General features: G+C 54.8%; 3 protein-coding genes across 7 annotated transcripts; all 3 read left to right on the forward strand.

The window, feature by feature from the left end:
- The first annotated feature begins 1,246 nt into the window (after positions 1-1,246).
- On the forward strand, positions 1,247-6,730 carry SLC10A3 (solute carrier family 10 member 3). Of its 3 annotated transcripts, XM_070290418.1 has the most exons (3): positions 1,247-1,310; positions 2,692-2,911; positions 4,911-6,730. In XM_070290418.1, the coding sequence occupies exon 3, from the start codon at positions 5,049-5,051 to the stop codon at positions 6,480-6,482; it is 1,434 nt and encodes a 477-aa protein (XP_070146519.1). In that variant the 5' UTR covers positions 1,247-1,310; positions 2,692-2,911; positions 4,911-5,048; the 3' UTR covers positions 6,483-6,730. The 3 variants fall into 3 exon arrangements, with proteins under 3 accessions (XP_070146519.1, XP_070146518.1, XP_070146520.1); XM_070290417.1 differs by lacking the exon at positions 1,247-1,310 and having other exon boundaries at positions 2,885-3,733; XM_070290419.1 differs by lacking the exons at positions 1,247-1,310; positions 2,692-2,911 and adding an exon at positions 2,945-3,078.
- On the forward strand, positions 6,643-10,041 carry UBL4A (ubiquitin like 4A). 3 transcript variants are annotated; one of them, XR_011446167.1, is made up of 6 exons: positions 6,643-6,791; positions 6,901-7,444; positions 7,598-7,703; positions 7,997-8,211; positions 8,319-8,697; positions 9,876-10,041. XR_011446167.1 is itself a non-coding variant. In XM_070290421.1 (5 exons), the coding sequence occupies exons 1-5, from the start codon at positions 7,054-7,056 to the stop codon at positions 9,985-9,987; spliced, it is 906 nt and encodes a 301-aa protein (XP_070146522.1). In that variant the 5' UTR covers positions 7,020-7,053; the 3' UTR covers positions 9,988-10,041. The 3 variants fall into 3 exon arrangements, 2 of the variants coding, with proteins under 2 accessions (XP_070146522.1, XP_070146521.1); XM_070290421.1 differs by lacking the exon at positions 6,643-6,791 and having other exon boundaries at positions 7,020-7,444; positions 8,022-8,211; positions 8,319-8,425; XM_070290420.1 differs by lacking the exon at positions 6,643-6,791 and having other exon boundaries at positions 7,260-7,444; positions 8,319-8,425.
- A 7,134-nt stretch (positions 10,042-17,175) lies between these two features.
- On the forward strand, positions 17,176-18,898 carry LAGE3 (L antigen family member 3). Its single transcript, XM_070290427.1, has 3 exons — positions 17,176-17,536; positions 17,861-17,989; positions 18,155-18,898. The coding sequence occupies exons 1-3, from the start codon at positions 17,343-17,345 to the stop codon at positions 18,267-18,269; spliced, it is 438 nt and encodes a 145-aa protein (XP_070146528.1). The 5' UTR covers positions 17,176-17,342; the 3' UTR covers positions 18,270-18,898.
- Positions 18,899-19,006: the final 108 nt, after the last annotated feature.

A 19,006-nucleotide genomic window follows, 5' to 3' on the forward strand; every position in this document is an offset into this window, starting at 1 on the left:
TCTGATGGATCTGGATGTACCCATTGGGGCTGCCACAAGGATCAACATGTGGCCAGTGATTCATCTGCATGTATTACCTGCTCAGTCGTCACAGCAACCCCAGTGAGCAAGTGCTGCTGTGACCCCCATTTAGAGAAGAAAAATGGTCCCGGGTATACCTAGGAAAGCTTCCCTGGGGCTGGGCGGTTAGAAGCCAGCTAAATAGGGCTCCACAAAGTTAGTGACTCGCCCCAAATGCAATGCGCCTTAGTCAGGGGACGAACTGCAAGGCTGGGAGGTGCCTCTTATCAACTGCTATGCCAGCTGACCTGCCCCAGACCTTCATCGCTTACACTGGATTCACACAGATGGAAGCGGCAGGCAGGCCAGCTTTATCCCCCACATGGCCCAACACAGGCCAGGACGCTGACAGTGGGTGGTGTGCAGCCCGCCAGACCTTCCAAAGTAGAGCACCATCTTTCTACACCCAGTGGTCCTCCTCCACCAGGGTTTTGTCCCCCAGGCCTACCCTCAGGAGTTAAGACATCCTCAGTTACAGTTACAAGAGCCAGGGTCCCAACCCAACTGGCACATGCAAAAATAAAGCCACGATAGCAGAAGGAGGCTGAATTTTCCTGTAACAGACCCCCAATACCTACGGGTGAGTCCAGCTCCAGTCATGTCCTCAGGGCTCTCGTATGTTAGCTCCCCCTTTTTTTTGTATTCGTGTCTTTTTCAAATGTGCTGACTTCCCAGGCAGGGGGAGCAACCCCAGCAAGAAAGAGTTCCCATCTTCCCAGTCCCTAGGGAACTACCTCTCATTGGTCCAGATTGGATTATGGGTTTATCTTTGCCTCAATCTGTGTGGCTCTGATTGGCTGCCTCTGTGTCATGCACCCCCCCAGAGGCCAGCACTGGGGTCATCTACATGCAAACCTGTGTACCAAGAGTGGAAGAGAGATGGCCCACTAAAGAAAACTTGCACCACAACCTGTAGCTGGGCTTGTAAAAACGCCAGTTGTCACTACATTTCCCGGTAAATACCAAATGCATCCCATATTCACGCTTGTATAGAATATGCCTTCCGTGCCTGCTAATTTATCACAGTCTTCCTGGAGGCCCCTGCCTGGGAAAGCAGGAGGTAAGTCCACTTCTCAGCGTCATCACTGTGCCCTGTTAGTGGGATGGCGGTGGGTCTCCCATCTGAAGTGCCCTGATGTTCTTTTAGCTGTAACTATCATTTGTTCCATCTGTTTTCTTGGTCCAGATGACTTCTCCTTTGGAACTAGATATCCTTGACTGACTCATAGAGACCTTCCTTCTCTTCTGGGGTAAATTATTAATCCTCAAAACTAACTACAAACATTCTTGTTTTTTTTGTTGTTCAGTCACTAAGTCGTGTCCAACTATTTGTGACCCCATAATTTTAATTTAGCCACCCCTTTTTCCTGGAGGGAAGCCCTCCAAATTCCTTCAGGTCAGACACCCCCCACCCCACCAGCCCCCTCTGGCTTTTCAGGGAAGGCTGGATAGACTAATGATAATGGGGAGCAGCCTTCTAACTACATTTGTTCTCCTTGACCCCTGACACCAATTCTCATCCAGCTGGGAATATAAAAATGAAGGGTTCCTCAAGGGTAAACAGATTGTTTAGGTTTTCCATCCTCAATGTTCAGCTGATCCATCCCCCTTCTCTCTCTGGCCACTTTTACCCCATCCTCAGACAAGGACAGCACCACTGCTCCTTTGCAAAATTGCAGTCTTCAACCTAGCATGTGCCCTCTCACCTGTGCCACCCTGCTTCCATCAGGACCTCTCAACCCCATTTGAGAGGGACAGTACAGACTTTCTGGGATACTAAGTCAACACACACACAAAAGGCTTATGTCTTAACTGAGACTAAAGAACAGCCTAGAGCTACAGCTCTGAATGTTTCTTGATCACTGACATAAACCCTCTTGAGTGTGCACCCCACCATGTGTGTCTATCTGCTTACACATCACATGAATGTACTAATCTGAACTTTATAACACACAAATACAGTTCTCAATAAATAAGGCTAAATTAAAATTAATAGGTTTTTATTTAGATGATTACAGTTATCATTTGTTGGGAAAATAAAAATAGATATGCTACAGGTCTTTTTGGACATTCTCTACGATGTGTCTTAGGAACCTTCTTGGGGCAAGAACCTGGAACTTTGGGAACCACTGGCCTCCATCACAGCCCTGACAAGAAGTTCTTCCAGAGCAGTGGGTAGCTATTGTCCCGCTGCCTGACTGCGGTTGCCCAGCAACCTTTGGGAACATACAAATCTCCTTTGATTCTACACTTGTTCACTTTCTTCTCATATCCATGTTCTACACCCTCACCACCTTTTTGCCCTTCCTTATGCCATGTGTTTGCATTCCTTCTCCGTGAAACCTTAGGACCTTGCTGGTGGCCCCAAATAGTTTTGAAACATTCAAAAATCCACTGATCTGTCACAGGGTGGAAACAGGCGCTCGGTCATTGCTTGAACGTAGGAAGGTGGAACATGGCCGAGACTGGGTCCCAGAGTTTGGGTCCTTCAGAGTCGGCCCTCTGGCCACAGGGCTAGCGCCCAGAGTAGGCACGTGACAGAAAACCTGATTCCTGGGTCCCGCCACTAAGCAGCAGCTCCCGGGCGTCCTAGCTTGGCTAAGGGCTAAGCATATGTCCCACTGCCCCCAGAGGTCGCAGCGTGGTTGGGAAGGAGTGGGGTGCCTACCGGTACGGGTCGCCCTGGCAGCGACCACAGAAGACTGGGATACGCGTCTCGCTAGCCACACGAGACAGCGCCCAGCGCCAAACCACAGCGACCCGGAAGGCGGCCAGACCGGCGCGCGCGCACGCAGACTCGTCGCTCCCGTGTTACGTCACATCCGGTCTAGGCCCGCCCCGACGGTGAGAGGTGAGGGGACCGCCGTGGGGTAGGAGGGGCGGGAGCGTGGGGCGGAGGCGGAGGCGGAGGCGGTGCTTCGTCGGGCTCCGGGCGGAGCCCCGGCTTGGCAGCGCTCGCGGGCGTCCGCCGGCCCTGCAGGCGCTGGCTCCGGCGCCGTTTCCGGGCCGCCGAGGCAGGTGAAAGCCTCAGGCCAGAAGGGCGGTCGGAAGGCGACTTCTGGCTCCGGCCAGTTTCCTCCCTCGCTTGCTGTGACGGCCGGGCGCCACGGAGAAGGGTCGCCGCCGGGCGTTCGTGCAGCCGCGGGGACCGGGAGTGGCGTGAGGGATCCCGGGGCCGCCCGGGCGAATCTCCGGCCTGCCGGCTGCAGGGCGCTCCTCCCCCTCTCCCTCCCTAATTTCTGCCCGAGCTCTGATCCGCCCTGTCCGACAACTTCCGGACTCCCAGGTAGGGAGGAGCCCCGGGTCAGCACTGCCAACTGCACCGACACCGAACACTTGGCCAGTGAGGGGAAAACCTGCTGACCCGGGGTTCCCTCCCTCGTTTTGGGGCGTATCTGCCCAAACTCTCCTGGCACCTCAAGCAGAAATGGTGGGATCTGGGCCGGATCCCCCATACAGTGACTCAAAGCCACCAGCAGTACTGGAACGACGGGGTGCATGGCCATTCACCTCCTCTGCCTTCTGAACTGGTTCACACCAGACCGGTGGCTTCAGTCCCAGGTGCCTTCGTTTCTTCCCTGTGAGTCCCCTCCACTGTACTTCTCCTGCTCCCTCTGGTTTTCCTGCCTCCCTCTTCAGCGGTGGGACCCAAGGCTGGATCAAGGCCTCCAGGGTAAGTAACCCAAATGCCAAGCCAGGAGAGGCTATGGCATCCCAGGGTGGTAGAGGATGACTTTCCCAGGGATGAGCCTTGTGCTGAACCAGCCCTCCACCACCTACTTCCACTGCTCCCCAGTCTCAAATGAGACTATCCCCGATAGGATCTAGAGATGCAGGGGCCTCTTCCAATACTCGGACAATGCCAGGCATGAGTCAGTCAACAGTAAGGATGAAGAATTACTGTGTCCTCATCTTGGTTGCCCCAGTTCCTGCAGGACAATAGGGTGTGGGCTGCCCAAATTGAGAAGTGGAAAGAGGCAAACGTCCTTCTTTCCCCTTGAGGCAGCCCACCCCTCTAGAAACACTCCTCAAGGGTAGTTCTAGGCTCTGGTAGGGGTCCACGTGGGCCTGGGAGGAATCCCTGAACTCTGATCAGAGCCTCTCAGATGGCACAGTGGCTCTAGGAGCTCCAATTCTGGGCCTGCCAGGGGAGTGAAAGCTCTGACAGAAAGGGGAGAAACCTCTCAGTGGACACATGGCCATATCTGATCCCTTTCTGCTGCCCCTTCTGGCAACTTCCCTGGGGAGAGAGGGACCTGCTTCCTCCCAGAACCTCCATCTTGCCCCTGTCAGCAGGTAGGTAGGCCAGATGGCCACACACAGCAGCACCGTTCACATGGCAGTGGTGAACATCAGCACATGGGGCCTTTGGCCCGGGGGTCACCCGCTGCCCACACCACTTTGCCAGCTGCTCTCTGCTGGTCAGATGACACTCAGATGCCGTGAGCTGGCCTGCTCTCATCAGGCCTGCTTCCTGGGCATCCCTGGGCTGTCCTTCAGAGATTTCCTCCTGGTTGTGGTACTGCCGCAACTGTGCCTCAAAGCAAGTGGGGCACAGGCTAGTGGTGACAAGATTGGGGCTGATCCCCTGGTGTCAGGCCATCTCTGAACTGTCAAAATCAGCCTGAATCAGCAGGCCGAAGGCAAAGTTCTACCTGTCCCTGCCCCTTCTGGGGAAGCTTGAGGTAGTTGTGACTGGGGAAGGGACACCCGAATGGCACTCAAAGGCCATCCCCAGGCTTGCAGCAAGGAACCCGGCTGAGTCTCCCAGCAGTGGGCTTCTCGGTCATGCTCCTGGGCTCACAGCTGCTCGCCCTCACCAGCCACCGCCATGTCCCTTCTCTTCTCAGGAAGAGCTCTACCATCAAGAAAGGGAGCCCAGCACCAGACCTCGCCCATGGACCCTTCTGAGGACCACCCAACGGCACCAGCAAGGCTGGTCTCCTAAGCCACAGAGGGCCTGCGTGCCCCACCGTTGGGAAGGAGCCATGGTGTTTAGGAGTGGTGAAGGCCGCTCCCTGCAGTGGCCTGGCCCAGAAGGGGGCACTGGTTGCACGGGCCCCCAAAGCATGCTCAGGGCCACCCTGCTGCTTGTCAGCCTGCTGTGGGGGGCCCGGGGAACAGCCAGTGCCAGTCTCAGCCCGGCTCTGGGCCATCCCATGCCCCTGACCAGGGGCCGCTACCTGAGCATTGGAGATGGCTCTGTGATGGAGTTTGAGTTCCCAGAAGAGAGTGAGGGCATCATTGTGATCACAAGCCATTACCCAGGCCAGGGCAACGGGACAGGACCCAGCCCCATGCTGAGGGTCACCTCCCTGGACCCAGAGGTGCTGACCATTAAGAATGTGAGTGCTATAGCCTGGGGCGGCGGTGACAGCTTCGTGGTAAGCATCCGCTCGGGCCTGCCTGGGATAGCCCCACTCCACATCCAGCTCACGGACCCCCGCGAGGCCCCGCCCAGGCTGATCGAAGAGCGGAGAGATTTCTGCATCAAGGTCTCACCCGCTGAAGACACCCCCATCACCCTCGGCACTAACCTGGTCCACTTCTCAGAGAACCCAATCCTCTACTTGCTCCTGCCTCTTATCTTTGTCAATAAGTGTTCATTTGGGTGCAAAGTGGAGCTCGAGGTACTGAAGGGGCTCTTGCAGAACCCCCAGCCCATGCTGCTGGGCCTTCTGGGCCAGTTCCTAGTCATGCCCTTCTATGCTTTTCTGATGGCTAAGGTCTTCATGCTGCCCAAGGCCCTGGCTCTGGGCCTCATCATCACTTGCTCGTCGCCCGGCGGCGGGGGGAGCTACCTCTTCAGCCTCCTCCTCGGAGGGGACGTCACTCTGGCCATCTCTATGACTTTCATCTCAACGGTGGCTGCCACCGGCTTCCTGCCGCTGTCCTCAGCCATCTACAGTCGCCTGCTCAGCATCCATGAAACACTCCATGTGCCTGTTTCCAAGATCCTGGGGACCCTGCTGTTCATTGCCATCCCCATTGCAGCAGGCGTGGTAATCAAGTCCAAGCTCCCCAAGTTCTCGCAGCTGCTGCTGCATGTCATCAAGCCCTTCAGCTTTGTGCTGCTCCTGGGTGGCCTCTTCCTGGCCTACCGCATGGGGGTCTTCATCCTGGCAGGCGTCAGGCTGCCCATCGTGTTGGTGGGCTTCACAGTGCCCCTGGTCGGCCTCCTGGTGGGCTACGGCCTGGCCACATGCCTGAATCTGCCAGTGGCCCAGCGGCGGACTGTCAGCATCGAGGTTGGGGTGCAGAACAGCCTGCTGGCCTTGGCCATGCTGCAGCTGTCCCTCCGCCGCCTCCAGGCTGACTATGCCTCCCAGGCCCCTTTCCTTGTGGCACTTAGTGGCACCTCGGAGATGCTGGCCTTAGTAATTGGCCACTTTATCTATAGCAGCGTGTGCACCGTTCCCTGAGGCCCCCGGGTCAAGCTTTCACCAGGCACCCCCAGCCCCCAACCTCCACCAACTGTCCCCACCATTCTTGTGTACCAAAGGCCTTTAGTTCTCATGCACTATGCACTCAGAAAAAAAAAAAATCCAGGCTTATTTTTTTTACTCGTTTTTTATTCTCCAGCTTTCAGTGCCAAAGAGGCCATGCTGAGTTCTGTAAGCGGGCACTGCCCAGAAAATATATTTCAATAAAACAGAAGCAAGCTTGGGTATCATGCTGTCTTTGCCCTCTGAGGCCTGCGGGTCGGGGAAGGAAGGGCGTGGTGTGGCCAGGTAGGTGTGGGCCAGGGTGGAGGGCTGGCTTGGGCGACACAGTGACCTCTGGCCAGATTTAGCCTTCCTCGCCCCTGCATCACCTCTGAGAGCTGTGTATCTGTTCTAGAAGAAGCAGTGGGAAGGGCAGAGGCCTGACTCCCCCACCAGATCCCAAGCTCAGTTGCTTTTCCACAGGTGAAGTAAAAAAGAGGCCGGCGGGTGGTGAAACGAGCTCGGCGGGGCCGGGTCTTCTGCAGGCTCCTGAGAGGCAGGGGATGGGATGGGCATCAGCGTTGACCTGCTCTGCCCACGGGCGGTGGCGCGCGAACTCCCGGCCCGCCGTCTCCCCGGGCCCAGCTCCCCAACTCCTTCGAGCGAGCCCGACTGGTCCCGCCACCCTTTTCCACTCTCCGCGGGCTTCTGGGCTCCGTCGCCCTGGGCTCCGCGGAGGACAGTCCAGGTTGTGGGGGGAGGGGCCGGCGGGGCGGGGCCGCGACGCCCGGCTCGCCCCTCGCAATGCTTCCGGCGGCGGCGGGCGGTTCCGGCGCGCGCCCGGGGCGGCGGCGCGCGGCGGCGGGCCGTTGGGGTGCGCGCCGGCCCGAGTGGACGCCTCGGCGGCCGCCATGCAGCTGACGGTGAAGGCACTCCAGGGCCGCGAGTGCAGCCTTCAGGTAGCATCGCCGGGCTGGGTTGCGCGGTCAGCCCCGCGGGTGCGGGATCGAGCCGCGGGCGGGGACGGACCCGGCGGGCTGGCCGCCTCGGGAGAGCCACCCTCCGCGCGGGCCGCGGCTTCACCCCCCGCCCACCTTTCTCGGCCGGGACAGGTGTCGGAGGACGAGCTGGTGTCCACGCTGAAACATCTGGTCTCCGAAAAGCTGAACATCCCCGTCCGCCAACAGCGGCTGCTGTTCAAGGGCAAGGCCCTGGCAGGTAACCAGGAAGAGGGGACGCTGGGGGAGACCCGCGGGAAGCCAGGGGACGGGGCGTCCAGCCCAGGCCCGGGCAGCAGTGTAGGTGGAGGGGGCTCTGGCTAGGTGACCCCCACCCCCATCCCGGGAGTTCACCGCTGCGCTTCGCCTAGGCTCTCCGAGGGTCAGTGCGACCCTCTCTCCCTCTCTCCCTCTCTCCCTCTCTCCCTCTCTCCCTCTCTCCCTCTCTCCCTCTCTCCCTCTCTCCCTCTCTCCCTCTCTCCCTCTCCCCCTCTCCCTCTCTCTTTCGGACAGATGGGAAAAGACTCTCCGATTACAGCATCGGGCCGAATTCCAAGCTCAACCTAGTGGTCAAACCTCTGGAGAAGGTGTTGCTGGAAGAAAGCACTGCGCGGAAAACGGCCGAGGCCCCAGCCCCACCGCCCGCCGCCTGGCCGCTCATTTCCAGAATCCTGGCCCAGCACTTCAGCGCCGCCGATGCCAGCAGAGTCCTGGATCAACTCCAGAGGGTGAGAAGCGTGGCCCAGGACCTCTGCATCCTGCCCACCTGCCTCTGTCCCAGCGGGCCCCCCGCCCCAAGCCACACCCCTGAATCCTTCTGGCTTTCTCTCTTCAGGATTATGAGCGGTCCCTGAGCCGCCTGACGCTGGATGACATTGAACGTTTGGCTGGCCGCTTCCTGCACCCCGAAGCGACTGAAGCTATGGAGAAGGGGTTCTCCAAGTAGGATTCTCGGAGTGTGGGGAGGAGCCTGGCCAGGCCACAAGCTGCATGTAGCATTAAATGTCTTCTTGTATTGCAACTTGGCTCATAATACTGCCTGGCGGGTACCCGGGTACCTGTATCTGGCTCATGTTAGGTGCCAGGCCCCACTCAAAGCTCTTGACCCAGGTTGGCTCCCACATGTTGCACAAAAGGTGAGACAGCCGAGGCTCCTAGCGGAGAAGGCAAGGAGCCAGATTCTGAGTCCAGCCAGCTTCCAGAAGTACTTCAGGGTGAGAAGGAGAAAAGGGTCGTTCAGACGGGTTCTGAGGGGTGGCCATGGACATTCCAGGTTTAGCCCACTGAGGAGAAACCCTCGAGCAATACCTTTTCCAGGCCTGGAAGGGGAAGCAGCTAGCCCCTGATGCCCAGTTCTGTCACCTCATCCTTGACAGGTCCGGCATTGGCAAGAGGTCAGGTGATGGCCAGCCTTGGGCCCCCTTAGTGACTGCAACCAGTATGCACTCAAACGGAAAGCGGGCTGGGGAGTCTAGGATGTCACCCGACTCTGGGGAGTGACACGTAGGTGCCACGTTGGTCCCCAGCCTTCAACTCTGCTCAGTGAGGGCTGTTCTTGAGACTCTCTCAGTTTTCTTTAGCTCCAAAGCCTGGGGTCAGGAGTCTGTAGGCATCCTACTCCTGTGTCCCAGATACAAACTGAGGCCAAATTCTGAGTGATGGCCAAGCGTGGCCCAGAGACGGAATGTCCTGGCCCTTAGTGTCACAGCTTTTCTCTGGGCACCCCCTTCTTGTCTCCTCCCAGACACAAGCGGTCCATGACCTTTAGAGATGACAGGTGATGGTCTCGAGGTGACTCGAGCAGGCCCCTGTACCCTTTGCCCATCCTCTGCCACATGTGGACAGGGCCTCCCACTGTGCACACCACTCACTGTCTGAGAGGGAACCTGGGTGGGGGCAGAAGCTGGGGGGTGGGTCGTAGAGATCGTCTAGGCACCTGCTCCTCAGAGGAGGGCACCTGGGCCACTCTCCGGCCTGAGCCTCATAGGGTAAGTGCTGGGTCCCCAGGTGGGGAGGACAGACAGTGGCTCGAGGGCCAAAGGCTTTGAAGAGCAGGTGGAAGTCCATGGCTCCACCCAGGAGCTGGGCATGCACTGCCACAAGGTTCATGTGATAGACTTCCCTACGCTCTCATTTCTTTGTAGTCAGGAAATTTTATATTGACCTTCTCAGTCACACTAGAGGTGCATGTGAGACTTTGACCTGAAAGGAACTCTATTAGTTGAACTGCTTTTGGTTTCCCCATCGTTGATTTAACCATTACAGGACATAGGTTTAAGCAATAAAGAGAAGGTATTGGTTTGCGAAACTGAGAAGTCCAGGGGTATTGGCAGCAGATAAATGATTTCCCCAAATACCCAGTTTCTTCCTACCTCCCCTCTGCACTCTGCAGTGTCTGCTTCATCCCAGGCCTCTACCTCAGGATCAGAAGATGGCTGCCTGCAGCTTCCACCGAACCCCTCGGTCACAGCCAGCACGGAGCACCTTCCCGTCCTCTAGCGTAGCTTCCTCCTCAGCTGCCCCAACAAATAAACGCTGTCCCTTTTGGATGCTTAGAACCGGGTGCCTCCATCATTTTATCAGGGGCTTGGGTGGGCTGTGGAAGGGAGAGGGCAACTCTCAGGAAGGCCGGGTCCTCGGGGAGAGCTGACGCGTGCAGACGGGTCTTGTTGACAGACACAAGAGACAGCTGGTGAGTCTTGTGTGCCTCCCGACTGGGAGGTGATGACCCTGTGGTAGCTAGGAGCCATCTGCTGGGTGCAGAAAGTCATCGGGGAGCTCAGGCTGCCCATGGAGACAGGAGTGGTGTCTCCCAGGTGTATAGTAGGTGCCTTGCTGACAGGCCCGACAGGCTGATTCCGCGGCCCTGTGCAGTTTTCCACGACATTCCGGAGGGCCTGTGGACACAATGTCCCAGACACTGCGAGGATGCATGAAATTACTTCCCAGAGAGCATGACCGAAGAAAGGGGAGAGCACTGGACCTGGGGGAGACTTCACCAACTGGAGACACTGCAGAGGCCAAGGCACCTCTGCAGACGCAAGGCCACAGGGAGAGCTTGGAGTCAGAGGCCAGGAAGGCCCCTCCAGCCAGGGTACAGAGTGTATAGTGCTGCCAAGAAGCAAAAGAGGGCAGCCTCCTGTCAAGCTAACAAGAAGGTCATTGGTGATATTAGGGCAAGAAGCTGCTGCATGGTGGAGAGGGGGAAAGTCTTGCCAGTGACTGGAGACCCCTGGTTCCAGAAGCTTGTCTGGGCAAGAGTGTGTAGCTATGGGGGGTGCGGGTGGGGAGACAGGGAAGAGGTGCTGGGATGAGAGATGGGAGGCCTAGGTGGGAAGGGGCCACGGAGGCTCTGGTCTAGGCCTTGTGCCATCGCTAGAGGATAGAATGGCCACGGGCTGTGCCCTGCCTTTGTCCTTAGTTTCTGGGCGAGGGGGTGGCCCCATGTACACTGCGGGCTCCAAATGCTGCAGTATCCTTCCACAGGGGCTGGAATGTTTAAGGCCATCACTGTGCCCCTTGAGCCAAGTGTCTGCCCCAGAGGTGGGCACTGACCCCCCCATTACCACTCCCATCCCCTGGCCTGAGACCACTCTCTCCTCGTGGAGGAGCCTTGAAACAGCCCCACTAGGAGATGGCAGGGCGAGTGAAACGCCCAGCTGAAGTGGCCCCAGACAGCAACAGTCCGGCACCTGGAATAAGATGCCTGTGGTGCCACTTGCCATGGGCACACTGGCGGAGGGGTAGGCTCAGAGGAAAGCAGCGTTTCCTTTGGGGTGGGGCTTGCTGAGCTGGAAAACGCCCAGGCAAAGATCAGCTGCATGCACAATTTGCTGGTGCCTTGCTTTCCACGCAAGCCTGGACAAAAGCCAGCCTTACCAGGTCCAATAGATCTGACAAGTGCTGCTGAGGACGGGTCAGGCCCTGCCAGCAGGAGATGCAAGGGCCATGGCGGCCTCTGTGCCCTGGGCCTTGGAAAGCCTGCGGGAGAGATGCTCACCCCTGTCACCCTGTCCCCCTCCAAGGCCCAGCCAGAGCAGCCTCCCGGAGCTACTGGGGACCTGCCCCAGGCCACCTCTTCTGCCTGCCCTCTCCACCTCTTCTGCCTGCCCTCTCCACCTCTTCTGCCTGCCCTCTCCAACTTTTCCTTCCACTTCCCCTAGCTCTGGGCTTCCCTGATAGCTCAATTGGTAAAGGATCCGCCTGCAATGCAGGAGACCCCGGTTCAGTTCTTAGATCAGGAAGATCCCCTGGAGAACGGACGGGCTACACACTCCAGTATTCTTGGGCTTCCCTGGTGGCTCAGCTGGGAAAGAATCAGCCTGCAATGAGGGTGACCTGGGTTTGATCCCTGGGTTTGGAAGATCCCCTGGAGAAGGGACCAGCTACCCACTCCAGTATTCTGGTCCATGGGGTCGCAAAGAGTCAGACACGACTGAGCAACTTTCACTTTTACTTTTCACCTGTGCTGGCTCTCCCCCAACACACCCATCTCCTACTTATGGGGGACACTGAGGCTCCATCCCCAGATCTCTTCTCCGGATCTCTCACTCCCTGGGGAACCTGTCTGCCTTCATTGCCATTTCTGTGCTTTGTGTCCATGTCTGCAACTTACCCCAGCCCCATCTCTGAGCTTCGGGCCATGGCTCTGGGTTGTGACTCTGAAGCCGTGTCCAGCTTCCCTGCAGACACCTCCTGTCACCCCTTTAGTGCTTGTGATGTCGGTGGCACAGGGACTGGAAGACACAGTTCCTTCCTGCCTGGCACCCATGTGCCCAAGGTGAAAGGCAACACCACTGGGTCAGGCTTTTGATGACAGGAAATGGGAGGCCACCTTTGCCTCTCCTAACTCTCCCTTGTCCACGGGCCATCAAACAGCAATGCTTTTGGAAGAGTCCAGGGCACTGGCCTCATAGCAAGTTCCAGGATCTGGATTCGCCTCCTTCCTTGCTGGTTAGATTCAGCTTAGGCCTTCTGAGGAGAGTGGCCACCCAGGGCAGGCTGTGTTCCTCCCCACGCAATGTGAAGGAGGCTCAGTTTGATCACTCAGTCTCTCCCTGGTAAAGCTGCCTTCTCCGTTCCTAACACACAAGTCATCTGGGTGATACCTTGAGACCCAGGGATTCTCTTTTCCCCAACAACCTGCATCTCATGGTCTTACCACCCAAGGATGCTCCCCATTTGGATCAGTTCAACTGGATGAATTGCACAGGTGGCTGCAAAATGGTGGATTTTCTTGGGTTGTCTTGCTTTCTGAAATTATTAGTTGGCATTTCTCTACAAAGAGCTTTCCCTTTTCCCTGCTGTCTTTTCTTAGTTATCATGGTGGACACTTTTTTTTATTCAACAACTTAGAATCTAAGTTGTCTAAGTGTCATTTTGGGGACAGTTTTTACTGCATTGTAGCATGCATACAGTAATGGGCATAAATCATCGATACACAGCTCAGCAGAATTTCAAAGTGAATATACCCATGTGTGCATCCCCTCCAGATTGAAATATATACATAATGTCTGCCTATATATTATGTTCCCTGGTGCCTCCTCTCCAAAAGGTTTAATAACCTTTGGGGTGCTCAAATTGTTCTAGCTTTGGTTCTTTCCAGTTGGCTCCCATGTCTCTTTCACATGTCCCATTCTTTTCCTTTTCAAGCATATCCTTCCTTTCTGACACTACAAGGTGCTCCAGGCTCCTCTTGTATTTTTCCCTGACCCACACCTAGAATCTTCCATTTCTCGAGCTCTGGTCCCTTTTAGTGGAGACTGGTGTTGAGAACCAAGTTCTGGGTACAGGGAACATTCTTTGCTACTGGAGTGACATTGCTTCTAGACTCTCACTGGTCAAAACTAGGCAATCTATTTTTTTTTTAAGAATTCATAATGTGATCCCTAATTCCAGTCTGGTAGCACAGTTCTATCTCAGCTTCCCTCATTCCACACTGATGTTCCTAACAACAGCAAAAAACAACCGTATATGGATATGTTTACTCATCTCTTCTACTGGATACAGTCTACCTTGCAGTATACTCAAAGTAGCTTCAGAATCACCTCAGGACTATCATTACTAACAACACACATACTGAGAATAAAGCCGATTCTTTCTGTCCTTAGAATATATCCCATAAAGGGAGCACCGTCAGAGAGTGAGTTTGAAAGTTTCGTGACTCATTTTCTCTGTGTGGTTGTTACTAACTGGATATGCAGTTAGGCTCACTTGCTTTTGTTTTTATTCTGTTTTAGCATTTTTTCCCCTCTTTCAAATGTATTTTTGAATATATAAAATATTTTATGGTTTAAAGTCAAAACTACACAAAAAGATATTAATATATTACAAGAAATCCTATACCCATCTCAACCCCCTATCAGTGAGAATTTTCACTAGTTTCAGGGTTCTCCATCCCCTTTAGTTTTTTTCCCAATAAGCATGTGTATCTATGAGTGTGTGTGCACAGGTCGTTTGCACTCAGCTTTTTTCTTCCCCCCACATAACAATGGAAATCATTTCATTTTTCTTTTTATTTCATTAGAGATTTTCATTGTTTGGTGTGTTTTTTTTACTGCTGCTTGGGAATATATTGTCATCCTGCTTATTTAACTTATATGCAGAGTACATCATGAGAAACGCCGGGCTAGAAGAAGCACAAGCTGGAATCAAGATTGCCAGGAGAAATATCAATAACCTCAGATATGCAGATGATACCACCCTTATGGCAGAAAGTGAAGAGGAACTAAAAAGCCTCTTGATGAAAGTGAAAGAGGAGAGTGAAAAAGTTGGCTTAAAGCTCAACATTCAGAAAACTAAAATCATGGCATCTGGTCCCATCACTTCATGGGGAAACATGGGAAACAGTGTCAGACTTTATTTTTGGGGGCTCCAAAATCACTGCAGATGGTGACTGCAGCCATGAAATTAAAAGACGCTTACTCCTTGGAAGGAAAGTTATGACCAACCTAGATAGCATATTGAAAAGCAGAGACATTACTTTGCCAACAAAGGTCTGTCTAGTCAAGGCTATGGTTTTTCCAGTAGTCATGTATGGATGTGAGAGTTGTACTGTGAAGAAAGCTGAGCACTGAAGAATTGATGCTTTTGAACTGTGTTATTGGAGAAGACTCTTGAGAGTCCCTTGGACTGCAAGGAGATCCAACCAGTCCATCCTAAAGGAGATCAGTCCTGGGTGTTCATTGGAGGGACTGATGCTGAAGCTGAAACTCCAGTACTTTGGCCACCTCATGTGAAGAGTTGACTTATTGGAAAAGATCCTGATGCTGGGAGGGATTGGGGGCAGGAGGAGAAGGGGATGACCGAGGATGAGATGGCTGGATGGCATCACCGACTCGATGGACATGAGTTTGGGTGAACTCCAGGAGTTGGTGATGGACAGGGAAGCCTAGCGTGCTGCAATTGATGGGGTCGCAAAGAGTCCAACATGACTGAGCGACTGAACTGAACTGAAGTAATTTTGTGCATATGTTGTTTCATATTTGTGAAGTAACTGGTACATGTGGCATTCCTAGGCCCAAGACACTGTCTGAGTTTTTGAGGGGATGAGAAGGGGGCAACAGAGGATGAGATGGTTGGATGGCATCACCTACTCAATGGACATGAGTTTGAGCAAGCTCCGGGAGATGGTGAAGGACAGGGAAGCCTGGCGTGCTACAGTCCAGTCCATGGGGTCGCAGAGTCAGACACAACGGAGCACACAGAATGTTGTTTCATCCAACAAGAAACAAACCACCTAGTGCATGAACTACATAGAAAAGGTATCAGAGACAATACAATGACAGTATAGAAGTGAACAAACTTACAATTTCAGATTATTAGAAATGAGCAACCTGAAATGGGCAAATGTGATGAACGGTGCCTGGGGGTAGTATGTTAGATTGGTGATCCCAAAGGCCTCTCAGAATTGACACTGGAGACTAGATCTTAATGACAAGAAGGAGCCAGCAACAGGAAAGTCTGGAGACAGTCTTCCAAAAAGAAAAAGTAAGTGCTAAGGGATGGGGGCAGGCCACCCTTGGTCAGGAGCAGAGAGAAGTCCCTAGAGGTTGCACAGAGTAGGGAAGCAAGAAGGTGGAGGAACCCTGAGCCGGGTCACACAGGACTTTTATAAGCTACAGGAAGGAGTTTGTCTTTGGTTTCAAAGACAACAGGAAACTGTTTTAGTACTTTAAGCAGGGACATGATATGATGTGATATATATTAAAAATTAAGAACTGATTCTACTGTGGAGAACAGGATGTAGAGGAGCAAGCATAGAAGAAAACTAGTCAGAAAGCTGTTCAAGGGGCTCCCCTGGTGAAGAAAAAAAAGTGAAAGTAGTAGTCACTCCATTGTGTCCCACACAAGGCTCCTCTGTCCATGGAATTCTCCAGGCAAGAATACTGAAGTGGGTAGACATTCCCTTCCCCAAGGGATCTTCCCCACCCAGGGATCAAACCCGGGTCTCCTGCACTGCAGGCAGATTCTTTACCATCTGATCCACCAGGGAAGCCCCAGTGGTAGAGAATCCACCTGCCAATGCAGGAGACTTGGAAGCTCTGATCCATGAAGATCCCCCATGCCTGGGAACCACTAAGCCAAGCACCACAACTACTGAGACTGTGCTCTAGAGCCCACGCGCCCTACAGCCTGAGCTCTGCCAACAAGAGAAGGCACTGCAATAAGCCCGCTTGCTGCAACTAGACAAAAACCCTCACAGGAAGGAAGATCCAGCACAGCCAAAAACAATTAAATTATATGTGAAATATATATATCAAGTTCAGGGAGATAGGGTGGCCACCGGTGGAGACTAGCAATGAAGGGGGAGAGGGTAGGCTGATTCAGGATGGGTTTCGAGGGGTGATCCAACAGGCTTTGATAACCTACTTCACCTTTATGCCCTTCCTTCTGATTACAAAGGAGGAAAACAGAAAACTAACAGGGCTATCACCATCAGAAATTTCATGTCACTTTAAAAACTTATTTTTGATTAAAAATGCCGTGTAAGGTTACTGTCAAAAACTTGCAGAACAGAAAAGGGAAGTTAAAATCGAGTCATACAGTTTGTGAAAGGCCCGAGCTGTGGGAAAGAAAGAGTTAGTCTCTCAGTCGTGGCCGACTCTGTGGTTTAGTCAGTAAGTCGTGTCCAACTCTTGCGACCTCACGGACTGTAGCCCCCAGGCTCCTCTGTCCATGGGGTTCTCCAGGCAGGAATACTGGAGTGTGTTGCTATTTCCTCCTCCAGGGGATCTTCCTGACCCAGGGATCAAACCCGGATCTCTTGCATGGCAGGTAGATTCTTTACCCACTGAGCTACAAGGGAAGCCCCGAACTGAGGAAGGGAGATTCATTTCTCTGCGGCCAACGGAGATTCCCCTCGGCCGGCCGGCTCCACCAGACCTGTTTGCGCAAGCGCGCGGGGCGGGGTCGGCGCGTGGGGCGGGGTCGGCGCGTGGGGCGGGGTCGGCGCGTGGGGCGGGGTCGGCGCGTGGGGCGGGGTCGGCGCGTGGGGCGGGGTCGGCGCGTGGGGCGGGGTCGGCGCGTGGGGCGGGGTCGGCGCGTGGGGCGGGGTCGGCGCGTGGGGCGGGGTCGGCGCGTGGGGCGGGGTCGGCGCGCGGGGCGGGGTCGGCGCGCGGGGCGGGGTCGGCGCGCGGGGCGGGGGCGGCGCGCGGGGCGGGGGCGGCGCGCGGGGCGGGGGCGGCGCGCGGGGCGGGGGCGGCGCGCGGGGCGGGGGCGGCGCGCGGGGCGGGGGCGGCGCGCGGGGCGGGGGCGGCGCTTCAGGAAGAAGCAGCAGTTTTTAAGCTGCTCGCGGAGAGGGTGGTCGACGCAGAGTCCTGGAGCCAGTGGGTGGGGTTGGAGGCGGAGCACGGCAGCCATGCAGGAGACAGGTGGGGACGTAGGCGCAGGCATCCTGGCGGGTGGCGCCGAAAGCCAGGGCCGGCGGGGGTTCGGGGGTGGCCGGGGCAGCCCCGGCAGCGCGGGTGCTGCTTCCGCTGCAGACCACGGAGCTCCGGGTGTCGCGCCGGCCCAGCACTCTTCCCAAAGGCCGGGAAGCCGACCATGCGTATTGTATCCTACTCGAGGGGCAGTGCGGATTGGGCTGGGGGATGCCTGCGGTGGGAGGTGGGACAAACGGACCGGCGGGTCAGGGGCTGCTGGGGGGTGGAATGGCCAGGGCGCCTGGGGCGGGTAGAGAATAGAGAGCTGAAGGGAGACTGGAAGCTGGGATGGGCCTGGGTGGCGTGGGTCGGGGGGAGAAATGGGATCTCGGGGCAGTGGGGTGGCTGGGCTGGATTAGGGCTACGAGCGGCCCGGAGGGGCTGGAAGCGGTCCTGAGACAGGACCCAGAGCTCCAAATCCTTGTGGGTGGTACCTTAACCGCATCTCCATCAGCACCCTAAGCGTGCCTTTCCCGTCCGCGTTGGAGGCAGAGATTGCCCGTGGGTCCCTGGCCCCAGATACCGAACCTCACCGTGGGGCGGTTGGGAAGGAGCTCACAGTGAGCGGCAATGTCCTGGCGGTGTAAGTTGGAAAAGGGGCTGGTTGGAAGTGGTAGCAGGTGACCAAGCTTGTCTCTCGCCGGGGGCGCTCTGTTTGGACATACTCAAGGGCTGTGTTTATGGAGGTGACGCAGTGCCCTTGATTCAACCCATCTCCACCTTGATTCTCTTTTTCTGTCATTTTCAGCTGCTGGAGAGCTGAAGATTGCCGCCTCCTTCGAATCTCCATTGTCAACTTTCTGGACCAGCTTTCTCTGGTGATGCGAACCATGCAGCGCTTTGGGCCCCCTGTTGCTCGCTAAGCCAGGGCTGGGGAAAGGGGGGTCTGATCTGGTGGCCCTTCCTAGACAGTGCATCCTTCCTAGGGCAGTGATTCCTGCACTAGTTGCCTATTATGGGGGCCTCATCTTTTGGCTATAATGGCCCTTGGGTGCTCAAGGTCCACTTGCATTGTTTGGTACTTAAATGTTTCTTAACTACTGAAAATAAAATTGACCTATGATGAGTTTATTTTCAACTGTAGCACCTTCAAAATTCTTGCATTTGTTCTTAGATTGGAGGGTTCTGATTCAGATAGTCAAGTAGTACAGTGTAAGTGAAGATAATCTAAGAAATGGAGGAGGATAGGTCCTGTCTCTCATTCAGTATTAGCTACTATCAATATTTTGGAGTATTTTTGAGTTTTATAGTTACATAGTAAATGTGTAATAATAATATTTGATATTTTGCAAGTTTAGCATTTTTCCTGGTATTTCTCATCTAACATGAACTTTTTTCTAAAAATTCTTCAAAATCATTATTGATTGTTTAAACTATTTTCAGTCTTTGCCATATTATAGGTAATGATTCCGTGGAACGCTTGTATATAGATCTTTGCATGAATGATTAAGATTACAAGAAGTAGAATTAATTAAATATTTAAAGCTCTCAATCTGAAGCATGTGAAATTACTGTCCATAAAATACCCTCCCACCAGAATTCTGGTTTCCCCACATTAGTGTCACCATTGGGGGCTTCCCAGGTGGTGTAGCAGTAAAGA

This window comes from Ovis canadensis, chromosome X, assembly GCF_042477335.2.
Source record: "Ovis canadensis isolate MfBH-ARS-UI-01 breed Bighorn chromosome X, ARS-UI_OviCan_v2, whole genome shotgun sequence".
Lineage (NCBI taxonomy): Eukaryota > Metazoa > Chordata > Mammalia > Artiodactyla > Bovidae > Ovis > Ovis canadensis.